This window comes from Rousettus aegyptiacus, unplaced genomic scaffold (assembly GCF_014176215.1).
Source record: "Rousettus aegyptiacus isolate mRouAeg1 unplaced genomic scaffold, mRouAeg1.p scaffold_m13_p_5, whole genome shotgun sequence".
In the NCBI taxonomy this organism is placed as follows: Eukaryota; Metazoa; Chordata; class Mammalia; order Chiroptera; family Pteropodidae; genus Rousettus; species Rousettus aegyptiacus.
Window position 1 is genome coordinate 80,905,744 of NW_023416308.1, and position 15,043 is coordinate 80,920,786.

The 15,043-nt window shown below is 40.5% G+C and overlaps 1 protein-coding gene across 3 annotated transcripts in view; it reads left to right on the forward strand.

Annotated features, from left to right (window-relative positions):
- Positions 1-15,043, forward strand: part of SYT9 (synaptotagmin 9) — a 162,571-nt gene that overhangs the window by 33,653 nt on the left and 113,875 nt on the right. For all 3 annotated transcript variants that reach the window (XM_016123047.2, XM_016123046.2, XM_016123048.2), the window contains exon 2: positions 14,192-14,540. In XM_016123047.2, coding sequence (XP_015978533.1) covers positions 14,192-14,540 — 349 coding nt within the window. The remainder of the gene's footprint in view (positions 1-14,191; positions 14,541-15,043) is intronic.

Below are 15,043 nucleotides of genomic sequence, written 5' to 3' on the forward strand. Positions count from 1 at the left end.
GTGAAGAGGAGCTGGTCACACTGATGAGGCTGCACTTTGCAAATAGAAAGTGCAATAGAAAGTGTTCTCTCATGGCTAATTTTAGGGCAGCTACTTAGTTCACACAGGCAGAATCATCTGGGCAGCCTTCTGAGGAAAGGATCTGAGGGCCAGAGACACAGTCCTAATAAATATGCTCCTCCCTTTATGTCAACCACAGGAAAATGCCGTTGATACCATTTGCCGATTTCTGTGTCCTAATTCATTTTACTAGTCTATGGGCTTCTTAGAGTGAAGGCAGTAGAATGTTCTGTGTACTGGCTGAATACCTTAATGATGGTATAGTCCCTACAGGCCCAATTAATTCTTAATCTGTACAATTTTTACCATGAGCCAGTATTGGGAGAGCCTCCTGTCTGCTGTAAGAATGAAAAGCAGGAATAGTTCTAAAATGTAGCCTCCAGTTGGATAGCACCCATTGACTTATGATCATTAATAGGAATTATTATAATGGCTTTAATCCTAGATAAAGATATTGCTGTGATCTCAAGGTCATTTGGCAGTTTTGTAAGAACTACAGAATGTGAGAGCCGTGTCCAGGTCCTGAGGACAAATAAGGAAGACCGTAGGGGGGCAGTGACTTACCCAATGTCACAAAACATAAATGGTGGTAAAGCTGGTCCTAGAGCCCTTAGAACATTCAGGCTCTTTCCTGGGGCCTCCATGTACAGTTGAGCAAGTTACGTGTTATGCCCTGGCCTTTCTCCTGGTGAAGTCTTTTGACCACATGGCCAAATGACCTGGGTTTGGTCTTTATATAAGAGAAGTGGTTCTAAGATTTAGATCACTCTTTTATGGGAAGCCTTCTCCAAACCCCAGATTATGTATCCCCCACTTGTAGGCTCCAGAAACATTTTGAATTGTGAATAATGTTACTGAAATTCTGTTGATTAGTGGTTGCTTGAGGTCATGGCCTCATTTTATTTATTTTGTACCCCCAGTTTGGTCCTTAGCAAATATCAGGTGCTAAATAGGAGTTTCTTCTCTTGTCCTCAGTAACTCAGCTCAGTAAGTACTTATTAGGCGCCTAGTGTTTGCTCATTGCCCACCCACTTCATAAAGTTTCAGGAGGCCTCACTATTTATTAACGAAGGTGACCACTTTGTGGCAGTAAGATTCAGTCTGAATATGGAGTAGCTGAATCCTAAGACACTTAATTAAAAAAAAAAATAACATTTATTGAGTGCCAGTAACTTTCAAAGCACTTACTATAAACCCAAGAGATAAATACTATTATTATCCATTGTTACTATGAGAAACCAAAATATAGGGATATTTATCTTAGGTTGCACAACAGATGTGAGGCTGCAGACCTTGACTGTGAGATTCTAGAAGCTGTGTTCCTAACTGCTGGGCTATGATGCCTACAGTATAATTAAAGAGCAAGGTCTCTGCAAGATTGCATTTCCCGGACAATTTAAGTTCAGTCTTTTAAATACCAAAGCATCTAATTTTAGCCTAAAATCTATTACATGCTTCTTATCCAGTGTACGTCAGGGTCACCATTCAGAAGATGCCTCTGGGCTATTGAGGTGTGTACAGAGTTAAGTTCCCTTTCACTAGCTAACTCCAGAAGCTTTGATTTTTTAATGCGACAATTTTATTATTTTTAAGTTGAAAAGCAATACACGTTCATAGTTTACATTTTAAAATATAGAAAATAGAATGGCAGAGTAGGTAAATGCTGTGTTTGCCTCCTCTCATAACCACATCTAAGTTATAGCTAAACTACAGAATAGCCATCTTTGGGAATCTCCTGGAGTCCTACAACTGGGGACACACAGAAGAGACCTCTCTCCAGACTAATAGGAGGGGCAGAGACGCGAAACAGACTGGCCTCACACCCCTGTGTGGCAGTTGAGAATCAGAAGGGATATCTCGGCTGTGGAGGTTCCCCTTGGAAGAGTGAGGAGTCTCGGCCCCGTACTGGGCTCCAGTGCCAAGAAGAATAATCCCCACAATTTCTGGCTGTGAAAACCAGTGGAGACTGTGGCTGAATGAGACAAAGGGCTGAGGGTGTTGCAGACTTTACTCTTAAAAGGCCCATGCAGATTTATTCACTGGCAGACTCATTCACTCTGAGCTCCAGTGCCGGGCCAGCAGCTCGAAAGATGCTGTGAATTTGGGGGAGGGACTGAATTGTTTGGCTTCAGAGCAATGGTTGGAATGACCTCTTTTTTCTAGGCAGAAGTGCTGACAGGGGGCATTATTCCTTTGTTGAGCCCTCCCCACCTCCCAGCATGTAGACCCAGACAGCTGCCATATCTGAGACTCCATAAGCATAGCTAGCGATTACCCTGCCCAGTTGAGTCCTTCAGACCCCGCCTCTCCCAACGTGTGGACCCCCTAAACAAGCAGCATCTGGCTTCAGTGTGCCCTGTACCTCTTGCTGAACAGCCCCAACCCCAGCCTTGGTTTGTGGTTTGGCCTTTTGAGACACTTCCAAGCCCAGGGTGGGTGGTGGCCATCTGTAGATTATAGGTGGCTCTTGCCAGGTGTCCCTGGGCAGGGCACAGGTTGCAGCTAAACTTGGCCTGTGGCAGTGCCCCTTCCATAAGGCTCCAGCCCACACACTGGTAGCCAGCTTGGATCTGAGCCTTAGCACCCCTGGGTCACATATGAGAGTGACACACCCAAAGAGAAGACAGGGCAGGCCCCAGAGCACTGCTGAAGTGAATCTGGCTCTGTAAGGTCAGCCCCTGAAATACAACTCCAACACTGCTCATGGCCACCACATGATTGTTCACCACAATCAATCAGCCCAAGAGTCAGTCCCTCCCATTGACATGCCAACAGCAACCAAGGCTCAACTACAACAGGAGGGCACACAAAACCCATACAAGGGACATACCTGCAGTACCAGGCTCTGGTGACCAGAGAAGACTGTGCCACTGGGACTCTCAGCACACCTACTACGTAAGGCCACACTACTAAAACCAGCAGATACAGCAGTCCTAATACATGGAAACAAACACAAGAGCCAAAATGGGACAACAAACATGTTTTAAATGAAAGAACACAACAGAGCTCCAGAAAAAGAATAAACAAAATTGAGATAAGCAATCTACCAGATGCAGAGTTCAAAATACTTGTTACAAGGTGCTCAATGAACTTAGGGAAAGGGTAGATGAACTTAGAACTTTTAACAAAGAGACAGAAAACACAAAATTGGAGATAGAAAACAAAAAAGAACCAGTCAGAAGTAAAGACTATAGTGACTGAAATGAAGAATACTTTAGGAATTAACAGTAATTAGATGAAGTGGAGGATCAGATCAACAATTTAGTAGATAAGGTAGCATAAAACACCACATCAGGACAGCAATAAGAAAAAGGAATCCAAAAAAATGAGACTAGTTTATAGAGCATCTGGGACAACATCAAGAGTACCAACATTCACATCATAGAAATACCAGAAGGAGAAGAGAGAGAGAGCGAGAGCGAGCGTGCACGCACTCGTGCAAGGAATTGAAAATAAATAAACAAACAAATAAAAAGCAGCAAGAAAAAAACCAGCAAGTTATGTACAAAATAGCTTCCATAAGACTATCAGCTGATTTCTCAACAGAAACTTACAGGCCAGAAGAGAGTGGCATGAAATATTCAAAGTGATGATAAGTAAGACCTACAACCGCGATTACTCTACCTGGCAAAGCTATCATTTAGAATCAAAGGACAGATAAAGAGCTTTCTAGACAATAGAAAGCTAAAGGAGTTCATCATCACCAAGCCAGTATTATAGGAAATGTTAGAGGGATTTATTTAAGAAGAAGGAAGAAGGACAAGGATGAAGAAGGAAAAGAAATAGAAATGAGATTAAAAATATGAATAATAAAATGGCAATAAGTACATTTCTAGCAACAATTATTTTAAATGTAAATGGATTAAATGCTTCAATCAAAAGATAGCATGCCTGAATGGATAAGAAAACGAGACCCTTACATATGCTTCCTATAAGATACTCACTTCAGATTGAAAGGCACAGACAGACTGAAAGTAAAGGGATGAAAAAAATGTTTCTTGAAAATGGAAACAAAAAGCCATCATAGCGATACTTTACAAAACAAAATAACTTTAAAACAAAGGCTATAATAAGAAACAAAGAAGTACCCAGTAATCCCACTTCTGGGTATTTATCTGAATGAACCCAAACACTATTTTGAAGGGACATGTGAATCGATATGTTCATTGCAGCATTATTTATAGCAGCCAGTACATGGAGGCATCCTGTTTGCCTATCAAAGGATGAATGGGATAAAGAAGAGGTGGTATACATATATGATGGAATATTACTCAGGCATAAAAAAGAATGAAGCCTTGCCATCTGCAACAACATGAATGGATCTAGAGGGTATTATGCTTAATACAGTAAATTAGAGAAAGGCAAATGTCATGTAGAACAAGGTAAACAACAGAAACAAGCCCATTGATACAGGGAGTATGTTGATGGTTGTCAGATTGGGGAGTGAGAGATGGGCGAAGGGGGAGGGGATTAAGAGGTATAAATTGGTAGTTACAAACTAGTCATGGGGATGTAGAGTATAGCATGAGAATAAAACTCAAGGAAAAAGATAAATAATATATGAAGGGATTAAAAATATATAGAGAAAATAAAGTATTCAGATGAAGTCCTCATGGTTACGGGGAGGGTTTGTTGATGAGGGAATTCTGACATGGGCTGTTCTAGATGCTCCCCTAAGATTTCTTCTAATACATAGTTTCCACATTTGTTCAATTCCCTGAAACAGCTAACATCTCCTCATTAGAGATGCCTTGTCTTGCCTGTTTCCTCTACCTAATTACATTACCACTTTCCCTACAAGGCACCACATGATATCCTCAAGTTCTCCATGGCCTGATGATGGTCTTAACTAAATTTCCCAGTGTTATCTTTATTAGGCCTCCAAGACACAATTGTTTTAGGATTAGGAAAGCATCTTGTGTTCCGAACCACAATATAAATATATTTACTTGATCAGGTTTGCTCAATGTTATTTATGGACCATCTGCATCAGAATATGAAATCCGAGATGCTTGTTAAAAATGAAGATTAAGTCTAGTGCAGCCAGAGGGGAAGGGTGAAGGGTTAAAGAAGTACAAATTAGTAGTTGATAGATGGTTATGGGGATGGGGAGCACAGCATAGGAAATGCAGTTAGCATTCATGTAATGGCTAGGTGGAGAGCCAGAGGAGAGAAAGATCAATTAGGGGGATTGTTTTATAAACTATATAAATGTCTAACCAGTGTACTGTATACTTGAAACTAATAAAATATTTTTTAAATGGAGATTAAGGCTCCTCACCCAAGACCTATTAAATAAGACTGTCCAAGACTGGAGTCAAGGATAGGCATTTTTCCATGACCAAAACATGTTGTTTTTTTATTTTTCATTAGGAAATTGTCAAACATATCGAAAAGTAGAGAAAATAATTAAATAAACTACACATACTCATTACTCAGTTTTAACAGTTATTAACCCATGGTCAGCCTTGTTTCATCTCTAATTTGAAGCAAATTTTAGACATCATATCTATACAACATAACCACAACACAATTAACATATCTAAAAATAACTAGTAGTCTCTAATATACATTTCTAGTTTAGATTTTCCTTGCCCAATAAATGTTTCTTAATTGTGTAGTGTTTTAGATGCTGAATCATGTAATCGGTCATGTTTCTTTTCTATGATAAATGGGACGTTGGGAGCCAATCCTGTTACCACCTCTGGCAACTTTACCAAAACTTGTGCGTGCATTTTGACTATTTACCTTACACCCAGCTTCATCTTCATTTTATTTCTGTTTTTCTTTGTCCCTGATTTCCTCACAAAGTTTATTTATCCTACTGTGTGGTATACATTTTTAAAGCTGCCTCAAATCCTTTTGCAAAAAGATAAGTCCTATAAACGACCATGGCAGTGATCTTGGGCCACTTGCCTTACTTCATTTTGCATGAGTTTTTTAAACCAGTTCCTATCATCCAGCTTCTGACCATAAGTTTCCTCTTCCTTTTTATGTTCCACTCCACCTCGGTCTGAGGGCTCAGCACTACTTTTCCAGCTCTAAAATTTTTTGCTTCCCTCCTCAATTATGAGTCCAAGTTTCCTTTGCCTACCTGGTCCTGGAAATACTTCTTTTCATTCATTCTGAGCATCTGCACTGGCTCAGCATCCATGCTGCCTCATGTGTTTCCTCTCCATCAGCTTCCTATAGCCAGGAGAGGACAAGACATACTCAAAATCTTTAAGTTCCAACATAATTCCTTTGAAAATTCCAGTTCTCTGGGTCAACAAGAGTTTGGGAGGGTAGTTGAAAGACGAGATCTCAAAATAAGACTGGAGTAAGTATGAAAAATGTCATCTCTCCCTGTTTTACGTTGAGCTATATTTGTTGTTGTAAGAAATAGACGGGGCAGGACTGACATGGGAGGGACTAGGACAGTAGCTCCCAATTGCTGGTGCTTTGTTTATCCAGTTCTTTGAAGTCCGAAGCCAATTGATGAAATACAGTATAATGGTTTTATTCATAGAGCCCAATAGAGCATTTTAAGGGAACTGTATTTGTTTTTGGTATTAAAATATCCTTCTATGAGATGAATGTGATAATAAATGAGTTGTATATTTTAACATCAGTGTTTACAGAGTAAAAAGATGATAGATAGCCTATGTCAGTCTACTGATATTTTGTTCATGATTCTAAAAGTAAAATAGAGATGAACAGACAAGGATGGCTGTCTTTTATAGGTTCGCCTTGGAAGGAAAACCATGCTGGTAGACTAAGGTTATTATGATTTGTTCCTTATAAACCAAAGAGAAGGATTAAATAAGAACTGTTTTCAGAAATAATTTGGGATTATAAATCCAAGTTCGCCAGAATGTACTACACCGCATATACTAAACCACATATATTTCACATACTACAGTAGTTAAAAAAATGTTTTTCATTTTTTCTCAATAATACTTACTCTTTATAAAAACAATATAGAAATGAAAGTCCCTTCTAATTTCATTCTAACGAAAATGGCTTACTGTATCTTCATGGTTTTCAGTGTAAAAATAAATACTTTTTTTTCATGAAAACATCAATATATACATTTCGTCTATCAACAATAGACAATACTTATTGTTCCCTCATTTTAGAAGTTAACCTTTAGCTTTTATATTTCTTCTTTCTACTTCTTAATTGCTGACATTTTTTAAATTATTTTTACATTGTCAGCGTTGAAAACGTTCAGTTCTACAACCATACTTGTCTTCCATTCTTTGTCTGTTTCTTGATTCTGAAAGTTGAGAATCAATAAATGGTGCTTATGTGATAATTTAAAATTTATTTATTTAATATAAAACCAAGAGGCATATTATGATTATTTTTCCTTTTCTCAAAAAATTTCCTCCTAGAATTTCTAATTTCTCTCTCTTCTTCTTTTCTTTTTAATGCCATTTGATGGTAATTAATGATGTTATTAAGATCTAAACTCTCTGTCACATCAGGTTTTTTTTTTTTTAAGATCCTCTTTATCTGAGGAGAAACTCTTCCTAGAGCCCAGCCTCCTGCCCCAGGCTGGACTGACTCTTCTCTAGGCCTGGGGTTCAGCTCTTACACTAGGACTTCACTGGTCTTTGTGTAGTTTTTCCTGTGCACCGTGTTTTCATCTGTCTCATTTTAATGTCATACATTCATTTTCAAGTAACTTCCTATGATAATTGGATGAGAAGTAATCTTTCTGACTTTCCGTAGGTCTGCAAATAGCTTTTTCAGCCTTGACACTTCATTGATAATATGTTTGAGTATAGGATGTAAGTATGTACGTTAAATATAATTTTCCCTCATAAGTTTGCAAGCATTATTTCATTATCTAGTGTTTTTTATGAGAAGTCCAGAGTCAGTATGATTCTAATTTTTTTTGTGTTCATATTATTTTTGTCTCTTAAGTTTTTGTCATTTTCTCTAATTTTTAAGCTTTGAAATTTCACAATTATATATCTAAGGTAGGGTTATTTTTTGATAGGTGCTCAGTGGAACACTGTCAACTTGTTCATCAATTCTAGATAATTTAAAAACATATTTTCTTTGAAGATTTTTACCTTAATATTCTGGAAAATTTAGATATTAGATATTAGTATCCTGGATGCATACTCTATATCTCATATCTTTTGCTTAAATTTCCTGAATCTTTGGTCCACATTCAGGCAATGTTCCTTTACCCTCTATTGAATTTTTAATTTTAACTTTTTATTTGTTTTAGCAATCATGTTATTTTACTTCTAAGAACATTGTTTTATTCTCTATTCCATTTATTAATAGTCTACTCTTATTTTATGGATGAATACCTTCTGGAATCTTCCTGCGAATGAAAGGTTTTTTAAGTTTTTGTTTACTCTCTGATTTATCCTGTTTTCTCTAGGAACTTTTTTTTTTTCTTCTATATGTTGATCTTGGTTGCTATAAGATTTCCTTACATGACTGGTGATTCTTTCCATCTTAGCCATATTTCATAATGAAGCAATAGAAAAGCTGACTATGAGGCTGTGTATCTGCGATTTTAACACACAAGATTTGCTTTGAGGGAATTTTAAGTGGTTTCCTATGTTGCAAGAATATAGAGAATTCTGCTCTAGGGCACTAATCCTCACACTAGTTGCCTTGTGTTCTCCTTAGACAGATCGGACAATATTTTAGTGAAGAGTTTCAATCCATGCTCATATTTTTAGCCCAACATCTCAGTCTTAGCCACGATCATGCTGGAAATGACTGTCTTGAGCCTGCCTAAGTTTAGTAGGTCAGGTTGCCTGACCCTCAAATGTATTCTCCTCTGCATTTTCTGTATGTGTATATCCTCCATCACACCTCTATCTACATAATGTCTTCCAGAAAAAAAGAAATTAAAGCCCTGTTTGCTGATCTTCCCATGTTATTCTCTTATGATTGTGGGTTTATACTTTTTATTTATTTTGTATCACTTAAGAGGAGAGGTGTCCTCAGGAAGGAGAGGGTATGAGTATATATGCAAATGTACCATTATAAATCACATTCCCCCTTAAATATTTGATACACATATTTACATCTATATTTCCTTACTAATATCAGGTTGAAGTATCTGTAATCTCCTCCTGCTAACAATATGGGACATTTAATTTGTTTTTACATGCTTCCATCTTCCATGTTTTATTGAAATTGTTAAAATTTAAGTGTGTACATAGTAATCATTCTTTTACTCTTAAGTGTTTTTTTCCCATAACTGTTACATTAAACTTCATAATCTCTTAACCAGCATTATTGAGATTCAGTACCCCTTCTGCTGTTTTCTTTGCTTATCACTAATTCCTGTGATACAAAGACTATAAGTATACATCTTATGTAGTATGCTCTCTCCTTCTTGGTTCTCTATTCTGACATAAATTTTTGAGAATTTCTTTAGGTTTTATGCAGGAGAGAGTATATGAATAGTATGTTTGGAGTCATTGACTGCTGAAAATGCCTTTCCTTGCCCTTGTGATCATGTGACTGGCTTTGGAATTCTAGGGCTACAATCTCCTTTCCTTGGATCAGGTGGGATCTCACGGGTATTTGCTTGTGGTTACTGCTACAGTCATACTTCTCACTCTTAGCCATTATTTTAAACATCTCACTCAGTATACAAATTAATTTGCCTCTTGCATTAACTTGTTTTATGTCAAGAGCAATTTATTCTGATGGCTCAGCTTGATTAGCCTCTTTTAAGTTGATAATTTTTCCCATTTGTCCCCTGAGTTCTCTTTGGTTGTCCATTTACATGCTCTCTCTGGCCCTTCACAATTTAGCAGGGCAGCTACTGTTCCTCTGTCCATATGCAATGTGTGGATGCTCAAGCTTTTCACTCATTGGACAATAATATTCACCATTTTAAAATAAGTCTTTAGGCATGTAGGGATCCCTTAGAAGTGTAGGTGTCCAGGTAGGATGTCTGCTGAATCTGGAGGTGTCACTGTGTGTGTTGTATCTGGTGTCAGGAGTGTTGCCACAATATGTCACGTCCTGTGGCTAGGGCTAGTAACCGGTAGATGAGGGTTCTGACAGTTCGGTTGATTGCAGGGCATTCCACTCCACTTCTCCCCTCGGAGGAGCCACTCCCTGGCTGCTCCGGGTACACTTTCATGCACAGTTACTCACAGGCAGCAACACGTCCCTGCTCTGGATCGGACCTGGGTGACCATTTGTTTACTTTATCACCGGATCTCCATCTGGTTATTCTCTTGAGCCTTGTACCAAAAGGACCAGTTACACTTTCCTATTTTTTTTGGAAAAATTCTCTTTAGAATAATAATTTGCGATGTAACTATTTTTTTTTGCAATTTTTTATCATGAAATATACCACAAAGGCTAAAGAGTGTATATCGCGAATATATTTAGTTAAAGATCAGTAATACAACAAATGGCCAACTAACTAAAGAAATAACTTCTAAATAAAGCTATTTTGTGATTCTAAGGGGAATCTCCATCTCCCTTTTCTGAGGTCATGAGTATAAAGTAGGTAGTTTGTCTGGCCTTAGCGGCTCCACCACAGTTCGCTCAGTACTTCTTTCTGAAAAATGAGAGAGAAGCACAAATGTAGTGTGTAGAGGGCACCCTGAGCTGTTTGCAAACAAAGTCCAGTTGATTATGCGTAGTGGTTGGTGTGGCTGTGCAGGTCACCATTGGTCTCTTGGCAGGTGTTCCCTGGCCCACTTTTAACCCACATGGCTCTTTTGTATGAATAAGAAAAGCCATTCTTGTCAGTTTTCTGTAATAACTCTACATACAAAAAAAAGAAATCTATAATGACTGTGCATGTGACTAGCACCTCTTGGAGTTTACAGGCCACACTATATAATTCACAGTAAACGGCAGGTGGCTACATTGCTCCTCAGGTGGCCTTCATCAAACATTTACTCAATATCTACTATGTGCCAAGTACTCCTAGAGGCTTGAGATTTAGTGCTGAGATAGATGAGATCCCTGCTCTCATGGATGCCCCATGACTAGACTTGTGCGCAAGCTGTTTTTCGGGTACATGTGGTGGCAGCCAACAAACAGGCTGGAGTTGTTCCTGAGCTGGGTCCGGGCCCTGTGGTTTCTAGCAAAGTGGGCCCAGGCTTAAACTTATTTAGCACGTTGTCTATGCCAAGGAAACTGAGATTGCTCAGGTGTGATTCTTAAGTCCAGAGTAGCCATATGTCCTGATCTGATTTACCCTCGAAATCCTGGGTGAGGTCTCTTGTTCCATGTGATTGTTAATATCACCTGTTTTCCCTTTTAAAAGGGTCCCAGCCTTGGACAATAAATAATAAGTCATGCGTGTTAGTCAACTTTTTGCCATGGTAGCAAACATCTTCAAAAACTTAGTGACTTAAAACGTTGACTCCTCAGGTGTTGCTCATGGATCTGTGGATCAGCTGCAGCTCTGCCGCAGTCTGTGGGTCAGGTTTAAGTTTACTTCTTATTCTGGACTTTGTACCACAGTCATCCCAGGATGGCACCCAGGCTGGAAGATCAGCCTTTATATGATGAGACCTTTTCTTCTCTCAGTGGAGGACAGGTGCCCAAGAGTCCTGTGGTCTGAGGTGGTATGGGCCATATCTATTCACATTTCATTGTCTAGAGTAAGTCACATGGCCAAGACCAACATCAGTGAAAGGGGTTTCTGCTTCTCCCTTGGAGGGCAGGGGACTGTGGTGGGGGAGAGTGAATATTGGGTAAATAATAAAACAGTTATCACATCACACCTCTACACTCTACTGCCTTCTGGCATACCCCTCCTCTAGCCATTGCTGGTGGCCTCCTAGTGATGTCTGTTTCAGAATAGTGCTAGAGTGATTAGGATATAGGGAAGGAGTTTTGCCCCATTTGGATCACAGAGCACAGGAAGGGATTTCATTGTGGTGTGGAAACTGTTCTGTTTTTAGATGTCATTGGAGAACTGAGTCGGGGTTGATGTTCGCTGTGGCAGCCTGATTGACTATGACCAGGTCTCTTTCCCTGTGCCCCCAGCACGACCACCTATCATAGAAATCACACCAACAAACTTTCCACTCTACTGTGTGAGCTGTCAGACCAGGTGGAGCCTGCAGCCAAACCATGCTCCCCCCGCCTCATGTTGGGGCTCTGCGAGTGGTGATTTCCAGTGCTTTTTATTTTGCCCTCACTGACTACCTTGCCCTCTCCCCGCCCTTGTTGCTCTGCGCCCAGATTTTTTTTCCCCTTGGTGTCCCTTCATTTGCCTGTGTTAAGTGTCCAGCACTGATTAGCTTTTCCTTTAAAACAATTCCAGAAATTTCTCAATGTTACTGGTTCACTGATGGACTGATGGTACCCATCCTCGTTTTTCATTGTTGTGTAGTGTGCTTATCCCATTCCAGTGGGACTTGAGGAGTGAAAAGTGGCAAAGATTTGAACTCAGTTACCCATGTCAAAACTGGAATCCCCATGTTTTCAAAGAAAGATATAATAATGTTTCACCACGAGGGCAAAGATTGATTGGAGGTACATTAGATCCATCACCAGCCCTGGCAGCTGGCTTTCTGTCAAGAGCAATTCTTCATGAAAAAACTGTTTTATCATTTCATAAGAGTGACCAGGTACCTTCAGAGTCATGTTGAAAAACACATGGATGACAGATGGTCAGCTTGACTCAGTAGGTAAATGATTTGCAGGAAGGGTTCACATGCATGCCTCAGGAGAAATACACCTTGTCATGCCTCACAGATTGTTGGCGTGCTGTGGATAGTTTAAATTGTGACTATTAAATAACTAATTTCTAATAATTTTCTCTGACACTAGAAGGTATGAAATGTGTCTGTAATGTTCTCCATTGTATCCACAAAACCTAGCACAGTACCTGGCACGTATGAGTAGTCAGAAAACTGGCTGAAGCAGTGTAAATATTAATGATGGGCATCAAAGGCATAACCCGGGGAGAGTCCTTGGAGCTCCTGAATGTAGTGGAGCGTAGTAAGAGCATTAGGAGTGTTCCTCAAAGCAAGGGGTTTACAGTCACCATGGTGCCGGGATTGAGTTCAGGTTGATACCTCCACCTCCCAGGCTCTACTATAGAGTGGGATGGAAGACTGCAGGCTTTTTTTTTGAGAATTAGGAGCGCAGCCGCTGGACGCTGCATTGCCATCGATCCCAGCTGAGGCCATGGAGCCGCTGTCCTGGTAGCAGATGCTGTTGCTGCCCTGCCCCATCTCCTTTCCCTTACCTCTCTAGGCCAGCCCTTGCATTCATTTCAATGTGGAATCTTTCTGGCCACTGAAACTTACTTTGCTACCTGTGCTGCAGTTTGGAAATGCCCCCTGAGAGCTGCCCTCAAATCAGTGACTGAAGGCAGCTGGTACTATAAATAGCCCATGGCCCTGGGCCTGGAGGTGGGGAGACTCTAGGTTTGTAGAGCCTCCCCAGCAGGCTTACCCTCAAGTCCGTCACTGTGGTAACTGGCCCGATAAAGCCCCTTTTACTGGCTTCCTTCCCTGAATTGCTTCCCTACTCCTGTACCTGTGTTTTCTTCACCTCCTTGATGAACCACTTGCCCTTGAATACTTGTCTCAGGTATGCTACTTGGGAAACCCAAACTAGGACAGTCGTCTCTGGGTCCTAGACACCTTGACCACTGGGTTGTGAGTATTCTTGAGGCTTCAGAGAATTTAAGCTTCATTTTGCTTAGACCTTTAAAAGTTAATACCAAAAACAAACAAAAAAACACATGTTCTTGTTTCTCTTGTTTTAAAAGATTGTTACTTAAATGGTTCTATAGTTCTCTGAGATGACAGAGGACTTTTTAATGACAATTGAAACCGCCCTGCACATACTATATCAATGATTTGTGTTGCTGTGGGATAAGGTCTCAGTTGACTCGCAGGGCCTTCTTAGTCCCGCTGGATATACCCTGTCTCTTGCTATAGCAGGCTGTTTATTGTTTCTTAACACAGCCTGCATGTTACCTTCTCTATATTTATGTCTGAGTCTTCGATGTTGGTGCCTCAGAATCAGGTGACCCAGTGGCATCCCCAGCCTGGCCTTCCGAAGCCAGCTCCTGAAGGATAAATGGATGAGAGGGTCTTTCTGTCTGTGCTGTGCAATGGGTGGGCACGGAGTTGGGGCGCAGTCATACTGACCTTTGATCTTTGCTTCTTTGCAGATATCTCAGTGAGCCTGCTGACCCTTGTGGTCACTGCCTGTGGCCTCGCTCTCTTTGGCGTGTCTCTCTTCGTGTCTTGGAAACTCTGCTGGGTGCCGTGGCGAGAAAGAGGCCTGTTCTCTGGTAGCAAAGACAACAACCAGGAGCCTCTTAACACAGACACAGAGACCAATGAGCAAGAGAACAGTGAGGGCTTCCTAGACCCTCCCAGCCCCTGCCCTGACTCCTCCATGAAGATCAGCCACACCTCCCCCGACATTCCCCTCTCTACCCAGCTGGGGGGCCAGGAGAACTGTGCCCATGGCGTCCGCGTGCAACGCCAAGTCACAGAGCCAACCTCGTCAACTCGGTCAGTAATACCAACTTCCTTTCTGAATGCAAGGCAAGGACCACCCTGTCCCCATCTCTCAGCAGTAATGGCATTGAGTAGCCAGGGAACCTGTCACCTTTTTCATATCCATCTAGTATCAGAGGCATGAATATGGGAAAACTTGGTGGTTCCTCTATTCCAGTAAAGTTCCTGAGCTCTGCTAGTTTCTGCTTGGTTCATAATAGTAGTCACCACTGCTAAAATTTTCCATGTCAAGTTTAAGAATTCTAGATGCATTGTTTAATTTTAGCTCACAACTTTGTGTGAGATGGATCCTGTCATCATTTTCATTTCACAGAAGAAACTTAACTCAGAGATTAAGTAACAAAATCATATATTGGTAAGCACTCAGATCAGGATTTGATCTCTGTTTCAACCAATGCCAGAGCCTGAGTTTTTAACCACTCCTAGTGCTGTGGAGTTTATCCCCTGTGCCTCTGACCTAGCCTGGCTGTCACACGCAGCCTCTCTTCATACCCCAC